At 41.9% G+C, this 18,440-nt stretch overlaps 1 protein-coding gene across 1 annotated transcript in view; it reads right to left on the bottom strand.

The window, feature by feature from the left end:
- Positions 1–2,344: 2,344 nt before the first annotated feature.
- The window catches only part of LOC119421467 (carnitine O-palmitoyltransferase 1, liver isoform), a gene marked incomplete in the record, with an annotated part of 41,247 nt that continues 25,151 nt past the window's right edge, over positions 2,345–18,440 (bottom strand). The window contains 8 exon segments of the mRNA XM_037688819.1: positions 2,345–2,537; positions 8,060–8,255; positions 9,418–9,505; positions 12,946–13,053; positions 13,264–13,341; positions 15,945–16,082; positions 16,218–16,319; positions 16,511–16,688. Of these exon segments, the coding sequence (XP_037544747.1) occupies positions 2,345–2,537; positions 8,060–8,255; positions 9,418–9,505; positions 12,946–13,053; positions 13,264–13,341; positions 15,945–16,082; positions 16,218–16,319; positions 16,511–16,688 (1,081 nt within the window).

Raw genomic sequence — 18,440 nt, 5'->3', positions numbered from 1 at the left:
TTCTCCTATTGTTGCCAACCTGTACATGGAGGAGGTAGAAAAGAGAGCCTTGAAGTCCTTTTCAGGGACACCACCAAGTCATTGGTTCAGGTATGTTGACGACACCTGGGTTAAAATTAAATCTCAGGAAGTCCAACATTTTACTGACCACATCAACTCTGTGGATAAATACATCAAGTTCACACGAGAAGATGAAAAAAATGGCAAGTTGGCTTTCTTGGACTGTGAGGTCTCAGTCTCTGATAGAGGACATTTGCAAACTGAGGTGTACCGCAAACCCACCCACACAGACCAGTATTTGCAGTTTGTCTCCCATCACCCTTTGGAGCACAAGTTAGGAGTCATCAGGACTCTGTATCACAGAGCAGACAGCGTCCCCACTAGCTCAGGAGCCAGGCAGAAGGAGAAATCCCACACAAGACAGGCTCTAGAGCAATGTGGATATCCTAACTGGGCCTTCCTAAAAGCAGAGAAGAAACCCAAACAGGACTCCAGTCAGCCATCAGGTGAAAAGGAGGAACCCAGACCCAGACCAGTGGTCATTCCATATGTTGAGGGAGTATCAGAGAAACTGAGACGTTTATTTTCTAAACATAATGGCCCAGTGGCTTTTAAACCCCAAAATATATTACGGCAAAGACTGGTTCATCCCAAAGATCCAGTCCCCTGGCACAAACAGAGTAATGTTGTGTATGCTGTTCAGTGTCAGGAGGGCTGTGATCAGTCTTACATCAGGGAAACAAAACAGCCACTGGCCAAAAGGATGGCCCAGCACAGAAGATCAACATCATCAGGCCAGGACTCTGCGGTCTACACTCATCTCCAGGCCAGTGGTCACTCTTTCAGGGATGAAGATGTGCACATCCTGGACAGAGAGGAACGATGGTTTGAGAGAGGAGTAAAGGAGGCCATCTTTGTGAAAAGAAACAGTCCATCGTTAAACAGGGGTGGAGGCCTCCGGGATCAATTGTCCCCCTCTTACAATGCTGTGATTGCTAGTATCACTCAGCCCTCTGTGAATAGTAAACAGCCATCAGTGTGCTAATGATCCATTGTTAGGCTGATGGTCCTTCTTGAGCATGTGATCAGCTGGTTTTGGTTGTCAGCAGCAAAACTGGTTGATCCACTCTGAGAAGGTGCTATTTAAGAGACTGAGCTGAATACAGCACCTCAGACTGAAGAAGTCTCTCGGACGAGAGACGAAACGTTTCTACATTTTTTTGTTGATTTGCTTTGTTTTGGGTTTTTTTGAATGTCCAGAGGACCAGATTTAACTTTTTTAGATTTTTCTACCTGGATTATTGAGCATGCATCAGGATATTTTGAACCAAACTAACGCTACATTCCAAATTTCAAACCAAGTGTAAACTTGCTAGAGGTACAAGAATGGGTCTATACAATTACCAGTATATATTCCCACCAAAAATACCTAAAAAAATAAATCTTCTCAAGAAACAGTTTTAGGAAAATATAATTTTCTGAAATGAGCTTCTAAATTGATGCCAATAAATTTGCGAAAGATCATGTTGAAGACAAGTCTTTCTCCCCAGATTAATTTCCTTGTTTTAATCTCCTCCTTGATAAAAGATAATTCATTAATTGGTGAACCGAATGCTTTCCTGAAACCTCAGGAGCTCATGGCACAATATGACAGTCTCCAGCTTTAAGCTTTTTTTCTTTGAAACTAAAAAGCAGTTTTGAGGCTTTGGAAATTTTATTAGGTCAGATTTAATGATTGAATTATTATTATTTTTTTTTTAATGGAATTGTTGCAACCCGTTTTATAAACTTTCTTTTTCAGTGTATTTATTTGATTTTAAATATTGAGTAACTGAAGTTTAGCAGGTCCTTAAACAAGTTGTGCTTTTAATACATGAAATATGAAATTACTGAAATATGCAAGATTTCCATCACCTCTACATATTGTGGTATCACAGCTGTGTTCAACAGATTTTTCACTGTTTTTTTCCTTATTTAATGTATTTTTGTTATTAACCCCCCCCCCCCCCAAAAAAAAAAAAAAAAACCAAAAAAAACCAAGAGTGATTAAACTCACTGCCAGCTGTTTCAACTCAGAACATCCAAGTATTTAGCATGGGAAATAAATTGCAGTTTTTATTGTGTTTAAGTGTTAAAGAGCATTTTCCAAGTTAACTTCACTTCTTTAAGTTAAAGAGGATGAATGTTTGTACGGGGGAATAGAGGTCATGAGTGAATGATGGTAATGAAATCCAAACTTTGACACCTCAGAGCAACTGAGCTAAAAAAAAAAAACAAAAAAAAAACAGACTGCTTGAATTTACTTTAAATCTAAATATATCCAAGACTTAAAGATTTGTGGGCCTTACCTGTCATAGCACTGTCCATGCAGCAGAGATTTGGCATAGCGGTCCAGGTTTCCTGCGGGGTCGTCTCCCCTCATGCCTTGCTCTTCATTGTCCAAGGTTACAAAGAAGGCGGCCCTCTCAATGGCGTCCAGTGATTTCTTGTTGACACCAGAGCTGAAGTGCTGCTTCCGCATTTGAAACCAAGGGACCCTTGACGGGAAGATGGAATGAAATAAATCAGATTCATGGAAAATAAAATGCTCAGTTCAGAAGTCAGATGTTGATGCTATGAAATGCAGCTCTCAAAAAATAGCTATAAAAGGTTAACAAGTTAACAAATTTCAAACGGACTGACAACTGAAGACATAACTCTGAATTTATAGTCTGTTAAAACTGTACGAGTACTTGAACTGGAAAGCATTTAAAGGGAATCCAGTTCCCCACTTAGATGACCAATATTTCAATTGAAGGTCATTGTCAAGTTTGTTCCTCTGATAGCAGACTGAAGTCAACAGAGGTAAAGATGCATAAAAAAGTGTTGTCATGTATGCTTTTCTCTAAACCGTAGTTTAGCAGTTTTTGTTGTCCATGATCTGAACTCAAAGATCTAAAACTTTTTCTATGTACACAAAAGGCCCTTTTCTCTCAAATAGTGTTCACAAATGTATGTACTTCTGTATTTATGTTAGTGAGCACTTCTCCTTTGCCAAGATAATCCATCCACCTCACAGATGTGGCATATCAAGTTGCTGATTTAACAGCCTGATTATAGCACAGGTGTGCCTTAGGCTGACCACAACAAAAGGCCACTAACATGTGCAGTTTAATCACACAACAATGCCAAGATGTCGCATGTTTTGAAGGAGCGTGTGACTGACATGACACCATCTGTCAATCAGTCCAGTAGACTTGTCAGCAACTAACCAATCGGTGACCTCAATTTGTCCCAAGTGAAACGCCCCTTACCTGCAGGAGCTGCACCCTCTTTACCTCCAACATTGTTGGGATTTTGCATTATGGACGCTTTGCAGTCATAAGGATTTTGTGAAAAAAAATAAGCAGAAAAATAGTTAAACATTGTCAATGGGGAACATGTAATTCAGACATGCGTTACCCTGAGTGTTTAGAGGGTGGAATACAGTTTATTCCATTTTCAAACCTAAATTGGGCCTGGAAGAATGTAAAAGATGATAAAGGATGGCGGCCGACATAATGAGCAGCTGAATACAAGTGATAAACAGGAAGTACCACAAGTTCATCTATATGAAGGTAACTGTAGTAGAGTTGTATTCGGGCCCAAAAAAATCCGATCCAATTCGACCCAGCCCCAGCGCGCAGTCGTCATTTCCGAACCCCACCTGATCCGACGAATAAACAGTAATTACAGGACAAACACCATTTAAAGTGGCATTAAAGTGTTTTTGTTTTCTTACAGTGATTTTCCTGGTTAGGGATTGATGAGTCTAAGAGCTTCAGGGTAGAAGCTGTTCCTCAGCTTGGTTGCCCAAACATGTTTGTTTGTCGGAAGTTATCTCACCCTGGGTTACATTTCTGTGTGGGCAGAGGGATCATACCATTTGTCATGTCAATTAGCATGATAACTGCAGGAATGTCCACCAGAGCTGTTGCCCGTGAATTGAATGTTCATTTCTCTACCATAAGCCACCTTCAAAGGTGTTTCAGAGAATTGGGCAGTACATCCACCCGGCCTTACAATCACAGACCACGTGCAACTACACCAGCCCAGGACCTCCGGACCTCCACATCCAGCATCTTCATCTCTAAGATTGTCTGAGACTAGACAACTGCACAGCTGCTGCAACAATCTGTTTGTAAAATCAAATAATTTCTTCAAAAACTGTCAGAAACCATCTGAAGGAAGCTCACCTGCATGCATCGTCCTCATCGGGGTCTCCACCTGACTGTATTTAGTCATCGTAACCAACTTGAGTGGGCAAATGCTCACAATGCTCACCGTATGGTACGTTGAAGAGGTGTTCTCTTCACGGATAAATTATGGTTTTCACTGTACAGGGCAGATGGTAAACGTATGGCGTTGCATGGGTGAGCAGTTTGCTGATGTTAAAGTTCTGAGTCGAGTGGCCCATGGTGGTGGTGGGATTATGGTATGGGCAACGAACACAGGTGCGTTTTAGTGATGACATTTTTATTAATATTAACCTTTATTGAACCAGGCAAAGCCCATTGAGATTACAGATCTCTTTTGCAAGGGAGGCCTGGGCCTGAAGGCCACCTAACATGTATGTTTTTGATCTGTGGGAGTACCCAGAGAAAACCCACGCAAGCATGAGAAGAACATGCAAACTCCACACAGAAAGACCCCAGGTCCAACCGGGGATTGAACTCAGGACCTTCTTGCTGTGAGACAACAGTGCTAACCACTGAGCCGTCGTGCTGCCATTTTGAATGCACAGAGATTCTGCGATGAGATCTTGAGGTTCACTGAAGTTCCATTCATCCACAACCATCACCTCATGTTCCAGCATGATAATGCATGGCTCCATGTTGCAAGGATCTGTACACAAATCCTAGAAGCTGAAAACATCCCAGTTCTTGCATGGCCAGAAAACTCACCGGACATGTCAACCATTGAGCATGTTTGGGATGCTTTGGATTGGCGTATACAACAGCGTGTTGTTCAGTTCATGGCGATATCCAGTAACTTCACACAGCCATTGGAAAGGAGTGGACCAACATTCCACAGGCCACAATCAACAACCTGATCAACTATGTGAAGGACACATGTTGCACTATATGATGCATGATGGTCACACCAGATACTGACTGGTTTTCTGACCCCTCCCCAGACTCTCCCAATACAGTGAAAGTAAACTGCACATTTTAAAGTGGCCTTTTTTCAAGTTAAAGTACAGGTTCAAGTATCTTTATTATCCCCGAGGGGCAATTAGTTTCACAGTCAGTAGATGTGTACAGTGCCTTGCGAAAATATTCGGCCCCTTGAACTTTTCAACATTTTACCACATTTCAGGCTTCAAACTTAAAGATATAAAATTTAAATTTTTTTGTGAAGAATCAACAACAAGTGGGACACAATCGTGAAGTGGAATGAAATTTATTGGATGTGTCAAACTTTTTTAACAAATAAAAAACTGAAAAGTGGGGCGTGCAATATTATTGGGCCCCTTTACTTTCAGTGCAGCAAACTCACTCCAGAAGTTCAGTGAGGATCTATGAATGATCCAATGCTGTCCCAAATGACTGATGATGATAAATAGAATCCACCTGTGTGTAATCACGTCTCCGTATAAATGCACCTGCTCTGTGACAGTCTCAGGGTTCTGTTCAGAGAGCATCATGAAGACCAAGGAACACACCAGGCAGGTCCGAGATACTGTTGTGGAGAAGTTTAAAGCTGGATTTGGATACAAAAAGATTTCCCAAGCTTTAAACTTCCCAAGGAGCACTGTGCAAGCAATCATATTGAAATGGAAGGAGTATCAGACCACTGCAAATCTACCAAGACCCAGCCGTCCCTCTAAACTTTCATCTGGAACAAGGAGAAGACTGATGAGAGATGCAGCCAAGAGGCCCATGATCACTCTGGATGAACTGCAGAGATCTACAGCTGAGGTGGGAGAGTTTGTCCATAGGACAACAATCAGTCGTACACTGCACAAATCTGGCCTTTATGGAAGAGTGGCAAGAAGAAAGCCATTTCTCAAAGATATCCATAAAAAGTGTCGTTTAAAGTTTGTCACAAGCACCTGGGAGACACCAAACATGTGGAAGAAGGTGCTCTGGTCACATGAAACCAAAATCAAACTGTTTGGCCACAATGCAAAACGATATGTTTGGCATAAAAGCAACACAGCTCATCACCCTGAACACACCATCCCCACTGTCAAACATGGTGGTGGCAGCATCATGGTTTGGGCCTGCTTTTCATCAGCAGGGACAGGGAAGATGGTCAGAATTGATGGGAAGATGGATGGGGCCAAATACAGGACCATTCTGGAAGAAAACCTGTTTGAGTCTGCAAGAGACCTGAGACTGGGACGGAGATTTATCTTCCAACAAGACAATGATCCAAAACATAAAGACACATCTACAATGGAATGGTTCACAAATAAACGTATCCAGGTGTTGGAATGGCCAAGTCAAAGTCCAGACCTGAATCCAATCGAGAATCTGTGGAAAGAGCTGAAGACTGCTGTTCACAAACGCTCTCCATCCAACCTCACTGAGCTCGAGCTGTTCTGCAGGAAGAATGGGCAAAAAGTTCAGTGTCTCCATGTTCAACACTGATAGAGACAAACCCCAAGAGACTTGCAGCTGGAACTGCAGCAAAAGGCGGCACTACAAAGTATTAACGCAAGGGGGCCGAATAATAATGCACGCCCCACTTTTCAGGTTTTTATTTGTTAAAAAAGTTTGACACCAATAAATTTCATTCCACTTCACGATTGTGTCCCACTTGTTGATTCTTCACAAAAAATTAAAATTTTATATCTTTATGTTTGAAGCCTGAAATGTGGCAAAAGGTTGAAAAGTTCAAGGGGGCCGAATACTTTCGCAAGGCACTGTACATATACACACACATGCACATACACACACATAAACACATATGTATATATGTATGCAAATGTATATAAGACATTAAGACATTAAAGTAACAGTACTGAAATTAGTGTTCATTGAGAAACCCGATTGCTACAGGGATGAATGAGTTTTTCAATCCGTTTGTTCTAAATCTGGGCTGCAGAAACCTGCGTCCAGATGGAAGCAACCTTAACTCATCATGGAGTGGGTGATCAGGATCTGCCAGAATCTGCCTGGCCTTATTCAATGACCTCACCTTGTGTAGGTCAGCGAGGTTCCGTAGGTCTATGCCAGCAGTTTTGCTGCACATCCTGACAATCCCCGAGAGTTTGCTCCTGCTCTTACATGTCAAAAGTCCAAACCAACAGATGAAGGTAAAGGCTAAAATACTTTTTTGTGGTCACCCTAAAGCACACCTGTGCAATAATCATGCTGTCCAATCAGCATCTTGATATGCCACACCTGTGAGGTGGATGGATCATCTCTGCAAAGGAGAAGTGCTCACTAACACAGATTTAGACGAGGGGTGTCAAACATGGTTGCAAAAGGGACCAAAATTACACATGTATTTCTAACCAAGGACCAGTTTCTGTCAACACATCAACTCCAGTCAGATACTGGACATTTTGTCTTGGTTGCAAGTTCCTCAACAAGAGTTTGATTTGACATTCTGTGTCACTATTTCCACATCAAAAATCAAAGATTACAGGGGGAAAAAAATGTAAATTTTCTTGGCTTCAGAGCGGTCATAAGTCAGCACTGAATGAAGTCTGCTTAGACTTTAGATAAAATGAGAAGCAATTAAAAAATATAACTTAAAATATCATCTCAAGGGCCAGATAGGACGTTAACAAGGGCCATATTTGGCCCCTGGTCCTTGAGTTTGACATGTGGTTTTAGACAAATTTGACAGAACAAAGCCTAATGTGTACATAGAAAAAATACTTAGATCTTTGAGTTCAGCTCATGAAAAATGGGAACAAAAACTAAGTGTTGCATTTATATTTTAGTTCAGTAGCTATAAAAGAATGAACCTGACAGAGCTTTGTGAAGATGTGATAAATTACTTTCCTTCTCTTTACTAACTTTAAACACGGATGGAGCAGATGCTTCTGATAATGTGCTGTGTAAATAAAAAAGCCAAGGACTACCTGTCTCCAGCGGTGAGAACTCCCAGCTTTGCCTCTCCAGGGAATGGGGGTGAGGGGTCATCTAAGATCTTCTGGATCTGGTGTTCGATCTCTCTGGGAGACAGCAGCCGCCCCCCCCGGTAAACCCAAAGGCGGAAATAGCGGCCATTGTGGTAGACAGCCACAAACTCACTATCCTGCCAGTGCTGGAGCACATCTGTGAAGAACAGGAGAGTTTCTCTGGCAGCTCACAACTCCCTTTTTCAGTTTATTCATTCAAGTTATAATCTAAAGTATTGTGGAAAAAAATACCAACAACATTTGATGATTGCATTAATATCCTTTAGGATTTTTTTGACAATGGGGAAATATATATAAACACAAATCTACACCTAATAATCTTTTTAAGTGCTTTAGATTATTAAAATTTACAGAATGCATTTTTAAACAGCGGTTTGCTGTGTTGCAAATAATGGCCGTCCTGGTTGAAGTCAATCTTTTTGTTTATTAAAATGAAAACTAACATTTGTGGGAGTGGTGGCACAGAGGTTGGAGAAGGTGGGCCTGTGATCGGAAGGTTGCCGATTCAACAGACAACATTAAAATGTGGGTGGAAAAGGTGAAGCACCCACACCTGCCTCCACCCTCACTTGCCCCACTCTGGGCCCTTGAGCAAGGCTCTTAACCCCCACCATCTGCTCCCCTGGGCACCCTAGATAGCAGCTCTCTATCGGAGCGAAGGTCCCGTCCAGCTCTCCGAGTCACTGAACACCAAATTCGGTTGGAAGGGGGACCAACTTTAGTCCGGTTCAAAAAAACGGGTCAGTTTGATGATAAAGTGGCTCAGTGGTAGTTTGTTTGTTTACCGCCTGAGTATTGGGTTCAAGTGCAAGCGTTTTCCTCGCGCATGACCAAAACAAAAATAAACTTTGAAATAAAAATCGCGTCACCGCCTAACCTTTAAACCGTGACTGCAGAGCTTTGATTTGTTTTGCAGTGTGATCTCATCATGGACTTGCTGGGACATCTGCTGCATCAAAGCTCAGAAGAAGATATTACTTTGTACTGAATGATGATTTAACAACACTCTTAAATCCTTCAAAAGAAGTAAAGAAGGACTTTGTTCTCCACACACGTGTTGTCTTAGTTTATTCATAAAGTTGTACCACTTTTTGTTAAGAGGGGGAGGTAACAAACTGTTAGTCCAGTTTCCCCTGAATGTACGTGACCCTGAAAATTTTCTCATTTAAATCTGCTTCCTAGAAAACATGTTCTCTGGTTCAGGGTTTGTTTGATTCTAGAAGGGAAAGCTCGATGTGCACCATGTTTACAGTACACTGCAGCAGGAATGGAGTGTGTGTTGCTGGTGTTTGTGTTACCGGTCTCTGCTCCTGGTGTGCGTGTCGTGTTGAACATCCTCTCACACTGAGCTGCACACAGAGGGATGAAGGTACCTGGAACACGACTCTAACACAAGCAGACACACAAGCGTCTGACAGTTAGCATGTGTTTGTTTGTCAGTTTCTATAGCAACATTTATACAACAGGGAAGACTTGTTGACCCTCACACCCTCAAGGACACAACAGATCGTTAACCTGCTGTACCCGTTAGTTGTTAAGGTGTAACCCAGTGCTTCTCAATTCTTTTCCGTTACGCCCCACCCCCACACCCCAACCCCCAACTCTTGGCCACAACTGTAAATGGTATCATTTGTCTATAAAATTGTTATACATACACATCTGCATAACATTGTATCCTTATTAACATTAAAGAAAACAACAACAAAAAAGAAAAAATGGACCAACTTACAACAAAGAATAACTAACATTGTTTTTTTAATCTGTAACAGAAACAACTTAAAGTGCATCAATTTGTCTGAAATGAAAAAAAGTCTATCCTTATTTAAACTACCATTTGATACTGAAAAATAAAATAAAATGTAATCAATAAATAATAAATTCAAATTGATCAGCAACCTTTTAAGTCAGGAGTGTTATATAAAACACTTTGACTTACAAAACAAAAATGAATAAAACAATTTGTGCTGATTTTTTTTATGAAAATGAGGAAGTCAGGATTAATGGCTACAATGAGCACGTTTTGCAGCGCACAGCTTTTCGAAGTGGAGTTTGAAGCATGATCCTGCAGCTCTCAGCTCCTGCTCAATGTTTAGCTGGACCTGGACTTGGTCTTCAGAGCAGCAACAGCAGAGGAGTCAGTCTCACAAAGATAGGATGTTGCAAAAAGAAGAAGAATGCTCATGGCCCTCTGCCCCAACAGTGGATACTGCCTCTCTACACTCAGCCAGAATTCACTCAGTGTCTGTGATGTGAACCTCCGTCTCAATGTGGAGTCAGACGTCATATCAGTGAACTGGTCCTCCTCTGCAGAACTGAAACCACTTGGAGCTGGTGCATTGAAGGGGTCTCTCACCCAGTCATACTGGGAACTGTCTTCAGGGAAGAACTTTTTAAAGAATCCCATCAGTGATGAAATATGCTCCTTAACATATGGAATCACTGAGGTGGCATCATAGTCAATAGTGTCAACAAATTCATGCAGGTTCTCGAATGAATCAGTATTTATTGGGGGAGTGGTGGCGCAGAGGTTAGAAGATGGGCTTGCGATCAGAAAGTCGTAGGTTCATCTCCCGGTACCGTCAACATCAAAAAACATGGGTGGAAAATGTGAAGCACCCACACCTGCCTCCACCCTCATTCGCCCCACTCTGGGCCCCTGAGCAAGGCACTCAACCCCAACATCTGCTCCCTAAACAGGTCTCTCTTGAAAATGAGTTCTTGTGGCTCAATGAGACTACCTGGATAAATAAAGGCTAAATGAAAAAATAAATAAATAAATTTCCTTCATCAAGTCGCCTGCCCCACATTGCAAGCTTTCGAGTGAAAGAGCTGATCTTGTCTGTGACCTGAGGGAGATGTTTATCTTTTCCTTGAAGCGGTAGATTTAGTTCATTTAGCTTTCCAAATACACATCACTCAGGTAGGCCAGTTTTGCCAGGAAGTTCTCATCACTAAATATTTCTGTGAGGTCATACTTGTGCTCCTGCTCCAAAAACATTCTTATCTGCTCTCTGAGCTCAAAAACACGAGTCAAGACTTTTCCTTGTGACAGCCTCCTTGCTTCACTGTGAAACAGCACAACTTGATGCTCAGCTCCCATCTCCTCACAGACAGCAGAGAAGACTCTTGATTTTAGTGGTCTGGTCTTTATAAAATTGACTACACCTACAATGTCAGTCATAACCTCACTTAATTCAGAGGACAGGTGCCTTGATGCCAGGGCTTCTCTGTGTTTAACAGTGTATCCACTCAGCATAGGTGAGGCCTTCTTGACGAGTGCCCAAAGTCCTTTTCTCATCCCTGCCATGGTCTGTGCACCATCACTGCAAACACCAACACAGTTCTCCCACTTTAGCCCATTCTCAGTCAGGAAGCAGTCCAGCATTTTGAATAGCTCTTCAGCTGTGGCTCTGTCTCCGACATATTTACAAAAAAGTAGATCCTCACACAGAGAGTTTGTCATGTCAAAATGTACATAAGCAATAAACAGAGTCTTTGTTGCTGTCAGTTGCTTCATCGAACTGTAAGGCAAAACGTTCCGTCTTTGAGCTGATCTACCAGCTGTTCTTTAAGATCATCAGCGATGTCATTTATACGTCGGGTGACGGTGTCATTGGACAGAGGGATAGTTTCTATTTTTGCAGCACTTGCCTCATCCAGCATGACGGAGACCATGTCTAATGCTGCAGGCAGGATCAGCTCCTCTGCTATGGTGTGGGGTTTTTTGCACTGAGCAATTTGGTCCTCCACCTTATATGATGCCAACAGTGCTCGCTGGTTTACTGAAGTAGCATTCACAAAGCGGGACGGTTGTTGGCAATATTCAGCACGTTTTTGTTGAAAAAACTCAAGCGGCTTATCAGCGTGATTGGGGTGTAATGTCTTTAAGTGATGCCCTAATTTACTTGGCTTCATGATGTCCGCTGCCAACATTTTTAGACACAGTAAACATACCGGTCTTTCCTCATCTCCCACCGTAGTCACAGTGAAGCAAAGCGCTACATATGATTCGTCATATTTCCTCGTCTTGGCTTTCAGGAGACTTAGGTTCGTCTCTTTATGTCTCTCTCCGCCTTTCTTTTCATCCCTGTTAAATATTTTTCCATGGTGTCTCTTAAGGGTTTGTTATTTGCACTTCAGGGCTTACTTGTGAGCTGACTGATGCGGAACGCAAAAAGCTGCTGGAGGGGGTTCCTGGGGAACGTGCTCACAAGAGAAGAACCTGACAAGTTGTTTAATGACATAAAATAAATTTTGTTAAAGAATATAGTCCTAACATTTATTAAACATTACTTCTGTATTTACAAAAAAAAAAAAAAACATCAAAATTGTGCTTCGACAAACTCATCGATAAAACGAAAACATTTTGTCAACATGAAAGAGGAAAGATGGGGCAGGTGTCACTCTCGCGTTGAGTTTATATTCTTTGTTGCATGCGCTGTGAGTGACAAGGGTCCAGCATGTCATAAAAACAGCAGCGGAGATGTCACGCGTCGTCTCAGCAGCAGAGGGGAGCGACACGGTTCAAGCTAGGCTCCCAAAACGACAAGATCATATTTGTTCATAGCTTTATTATCAGTCAGTCTGAGAGTTGCTGGATCCAAGGCAAACTGTTGCAGAACGCACCCTGTCAAAATGAGAATCGTGGGAAAAAAATAACAAAAAAATAAAAACTACTTCCTGCTGCAAAAAAAGCATGTTCCCCAGGGTCACATGCGTCCCCTCCAGGCATTGCTTCCCCCCCCAGGGGGGCGCGCCCCACTATTTGAGAAGGACTGGTGTAACCCAACAACAACACTGCTCTGCAGAAAAGAAGAACCTCTTACCGGCGTCAGCTCCTCTCGGTTCACTTTGCGTCGGTACAGCAGCAGGGCAGTGATTGTGTTGCCTGCCCTTGCAGCCTGAACTGTGGTTGGTGTCACAAACAGGAAGTCCTACAAGGTACAACAAATCAGGTTGAGAATAAAAGTAAAAATTTAGAAGAAAAACAACTCAAACCAACAGAAAAAGGAAAGCTGTTGGCTGAAATAAACTGGAAGCTGAATTTAGGCCATAAATCATCTCCCAAACTGCCAAAATGTAAAGAGATAACATGTAATGTGGACAGGATTGTTGAGAGATAAGCTGTGATGAAGCATTCTTACCATGCCATAATAATTGCTGTTGACCATTATTGGACCTCGGCTTCTCAGGTAAATATACTCCTCCCACCAGTCGCTCACCTAGAACCCAAACAAAACGTGGAACATTTCAGAAGCAACTCGACAAACATCTGCTTTGGTCAGATTTCTTGAACTCTGGTATGCCCTGATTTTTTTGTTGTCGTCGTTGTTTTTTGGTGGTGGTGGTGGTGGTGGTGGTGGGGGGGGGGGTGTAGCTGTTTTACATAGATTTGCTGTGGTTTCCATGATAAGTAGGGTCGCCAGATTAAAAATGATGAACGGTTTTAAATTACTGACACAAACTGTCAAATGTGCTGAGTAAGGCTGTTGTAAGATGAGGTGGGTTTTGTTTGGCGAGCATGTGCACAGAAAAGGAGGGGTCTTAGGTCTCAGTCCCATTCACCCTCTTTACAATCTACATACATAATGTAGGTAAAAGCATCCCTGATGCATTAATACATTTCTATGCTGACGACACAGTTGATTATGGTTGAGCTAAAACAGTTGCTAAGGCTTTCCAGCTTTTGAAATCTGCATTCAACATCATCCAGACAGATTTGTTTCGCCTCAAACTTGTCCTAAATGCCGACAAAACCAAATGGATGCTTTTTTCAAATAGGAAGTTGGTCCCAGCAGTTCTTCCTCAGATTTTCATCCTCAAATGGTGTCCCCATTGAGTTTGTTGATTCCTATAAATATTTGGGTATCTTGGTCGACTCACATCTCTCTTTTAAGCTCCATGTGGAAAACTTGGTAAAGAAACTGAAAGTTAAACTGGGTTTCTTTTTAAGAAACAAATCCTGTCTAACCCTGAATGTTAGAAAACACGTTGTATCTGTGACTTTCCTTCCCTCCATTGATTACGGTGACATTATTTACATGAACGCTCCTACAAGAACCCTGCAGATGTTGGATGTTGTCTATCATGGTGCACTAAGATTCATAACTGGTTGTGATTATCGTACCCACCACTGCACCCTGTATTCACTGGTTAACTGGACATCATTAACTTCACGCAGACTCTCTCACTGGTACATTTTCATCTTTAAATCACTTATTGGTCTGCTGCCTTCATACATCTCCTCCTACATGTCTATGCGCGAGTGCAGTTACAGCGTGAGCTCTCAGGACATTATTACCTGCAGTGTTCCCTCAGTGAAGACTGAACTTGGGAGAAGGGCCTTCTCCTACTCCGCTCCTGTTTCCTGGAATATCTTACAAAAAGATCTGAAGCTCTCGACCTTGACCTCTCTAAGTGGCTTTAAGAATCTGTTGGACTCCTGGCAGGGACCAATGCTGACATGTTCCTGTTTTTAGTTTTTCTACATTCACCTTATAATGTAGCTGTTTTTTGTTACTTCTTTTTTTTAGCCATCCTATTTGTAAAAAAAACCCAAAAAACTGCAGTATGACTTTTATAACCGTTTATTGTTGTCGCTGTTGTCCATTGTTGTCATCATTCTTTGTTTGAATCAGGTCTCACTTGTAAATGAGTCCTCGAGGCTCAATGGGATTCACCTGTCTAAATAAAGGTTGAATGAATGGGTACGAAGAATATATACTTGTTTACCGTAATTACCAGACTATAAGCCACTGCTTTATTCCACATGCTTTGAACACCGCAGCTTATACAATGCTGTGGCTAATTTGAGGATTTGTTTTTGGCGAGTGAACGAGCTTCATGCAATTAAAACATTTAGCCTCGTCCCACCCGGGCGCTCACAAAGCTGCCAAATACACATCTCTCTTGGGGGGTGGGTCCTCGTGACTCAGTGAGACTATCTGTACAAATAAAGGTTAAAAAAAATCTGACCAAGGAAATTACAGAACAGGTCACAGTGGGGACAGAGTTGCCCCCTCCCCGTTGTGCCCCCAGCGTTGGGGGGACTTCTCCCTCTCCCTAGGGGCAAGCAAAGAATGGTTGACTGTATATTATTTGAAACGTGTAAATATATATTCACGTTAATTTAGCTTATTTATATAGCTCCAAGTCGCAACAGATCTCAGGGCACGGAACAGAAACATTCACGTACGTTATAAATGCCAATTAGTAAAGTTGATTGATGAAGTCATGCCAAAATGGTTCAGAACACCAACAGTTCATGCTCAACAATCCGAGGAAGGAGGAGATGACGGGGGAGAGAGCGGGCCCCAGAAGCCATCTTATTACCAGCAAACTTTTTTTTCTCCCTATGGGAGTGTGTTATTTGTGGGGACTCCAGTTTGTCTGTGGCGTCTCTGATTTAAGAAGTCCTTCGGATGAAGGACGAAACGTCTCAGCAAAAAAGAAACCTTCCAGATGACCTGACTGAACATTGTTAAACTAAAAATTATTTAGATAATAATTACTGATATGTCTGAATACTGTAATTGTAATACATTTCCAACTTATGTTGAAACATGTAGGAATGTTTTTACATATAAAGTGTGAAAATTCAAATAAAGGTGCGTGACAACATAAAACATGTACCTGGGTGATATCCGACACATGTGGAAAGTACATTTTGTAATTTTAATGAAGACCATCCCACAGTGCTCTACTTGTCCAGTAACAAGTTTACACCATTTGGTTCCACCTCATGTACCTCATGTGATGCAAATGACAAAGTCTCTGTGAACCTTGAAGAGATTTAATGGTTTTGCCCGTCCATGAATACACTTACATAGTTGGTGGCCCACAGAGCTTTAAGCTTCAGGTAACGCTGAAGCCGATTCCCCAGGGTTAACTCGAACTCGTTGGCTAGACCCGTCATCCGTTTGAACTCTGGATCCGTCAGCAGGGGACGCACTGACTCCAAGTACTGAGAGACGAAGAGGGAGTGAAAAAAAGAAAACAGCAGAAGACAACCTGCTTCCGTTTCTGTGCTGGACATGTTTCATTGTGGGTTTGAAGGCAGGATACTGTCAACAGTTCACTTCTAGTGAAGGTGAATTACCCTGCTGAGTGTGTCTCTGATGGCAGGAACAGGAAGGTGAGGAAGAGACGTCTGATAGCTGTACAGCAAAGGCTTACTCCTTGAAAATAACCCCAGAAGAGTCTGAAGGAAACAGATGGGGATATCAGTTTTTGGTTTTTAAATCTTGAAGGCAGAGTTTCAATCAATATTTTCCTGCACATATTTTGATTTACTACAAAATCACAACCACTGATCAACACAGCCAAACAATGACAACTATCCAAATCAGCATCTGCAGAACAGTCACAAGAGGGCGCTGTGACATGTCATACCCCCCAGACTTTGGTGGTGTTGGAAACTCTGCCGTGCACTTCAAAGATCCATTGGTGGTAGGAGAGCAGCAGCTTCAGGCAGAACCTGAGGGCGAGGATGAGGGAGAGCCACAGCAGAGTGCTGAAGACGAGAGCTGACACCATGGTTTGACCCTGAGCGCTGAGGGAAACATGGAGGCTAAACACAAAGACAGGAAGATTTTGATCACACGGAATTAAAACTGTTAAACATTTAAAGCAAATAATGCCTAAATGGTATGTTGTTGTTTTTGTTTTTTTTAAAGAGAGTCAAGTTACAGTAAGGTTAAAAGTGTGGAAATACCACAGCACCACCTGCTGGCTCAATTAGAAACATTTTTAGGATCAGGTTGTGAAGACGAACTGTAAAAGAGCTCAACACTTTGTATATCGTTTTAAATTTAACCGCCTTAAAAAAGGTACTTTAATTATTTTTTTAAGTAATAAATTCACAAGAATAGTCCAGATTAATAAAGTTAAATTAAAAAAAGATAAAGTCCAATTTAAATCTTTTGGCTGCTCCCTTCTTCAAGTCATCACAGCGAACCAACTCATTATTACAAAGACTGTTTTTACGGCGGATGTTCTTCCTGACTCAACCACAGACACCGAGCTACCACAGCCCTCTGTGTGGAGCAGAGAGCTGCTGTCTAGGGGGCCCAGGGGAGCAGATGTTGGGGTTAAGAGCCTTGCTCAAGGGCCCAGAGAAGGGAAATGAGGGAAGAGGCAGGTGTGGGTGTTTCACCTTTCCAACCCACATTTTGATGTCTGTACAGGGAGTTGAACTGGCGACAACATCACAGGCCCACTTTGTTCAACCTCTGCACCACCTCTCCCAAACAGCCTAGTTAAAATAATTTTAGTAAATACAAAATTGAAAAGTAACACCAGCACTTTGTATTTGACTTCACACCATTAAGCCCGCTCATAATTAGCTCAGTAAGATCCACCTTTGGGTAAACTAAGTGTCATGTTCTCTCCGTGCTGCGTGGGTTTTCTCCAGGTACTCCAGTTTCCTCCCAGACCAAAAACATGCATGTTAGGCTGATTGGTAACTCTAAATTGGCCCTAGGTCAGAGACAAAGTTGGAAAAAAGTTACAATCAGATGAAGATTCTCAGTCATCCAGGTCACGGTAAAAAAAAAAAAAAAAAAAAGTTTAAAAACAAAACTTCTATTCTGAGCTGAAGACGTTTTACATCCCATCTGGAAATCCTTGTCAATTCCATAAAGCCTCCGGATGAGAAGAGAAATGTCTTCAGCTACAGAATAGAATTTCAGGTTTTTTTTTTTTTTTACCTTTAATTATTATTATTAAATCAGGGTTATGTTATAAAATAAAAAGTATCTCCAACTCCTAAGCATCCCACAGAGCCCCCATAAATACATTTTTAGGAAATGAAAAGATGATACAGAGTCATCCCCAAAACTTGCAGACCAGGGAAGAAGAGTGATGCAGAAACATCAGTGATCACTCAAAAAAAAAAAAAACCTTGCAGACTGGCAGGCAGGTCTCTCTTGTAAATGAATCCTCGTCTCAATGAGACTAACCTGTATAAATAAAGGCTGAATGAAAAACACTGTCTGGAGTTGGGTATGGAATTTGCCATAAAGTACAAGTGAATCCATAAACATGTTGAAGAAGGAAATGTGGTCTGTTCAGATTTAAATTGAGCTTTACCCATCAAGGACACATTCATACCTTTCAAAACCCTGACGTTTCTCATCAAGCACTGCAGACAAAACTACGCCCAAAGTGCAGCATGGCTGTGGCAGCATCATAATGTGGGAATGTTATTGATCAGCAGGACTGGGAAACTAGTAGAGTTTGTGTTTCCCCTAGGTTACTTGGTTTGACAGGATGCTCTTATCTCTTCCATGATTTTTGTCAATGGAGACTGGGGGGGGGGGGG

The sequence above is a fragment of the Nematolebias whitei genome, chromosome 15, assembly GCF_014905685.2.
Source record: "Nematolebias whitei isolate Nwh7 chromosome 15, NemWhi1, whole genome shotgun sequence".
Taxonomy (NCBI): Eukaryota; Metazoa; Chordata; class Actinopteri; order Cyprinodontiformes; family Rivulidae; genus Nematolebias; species Nematolebias whitei.
This window is presented reverse-complemented; position numbering and strand designations above follow the sequence as displayed.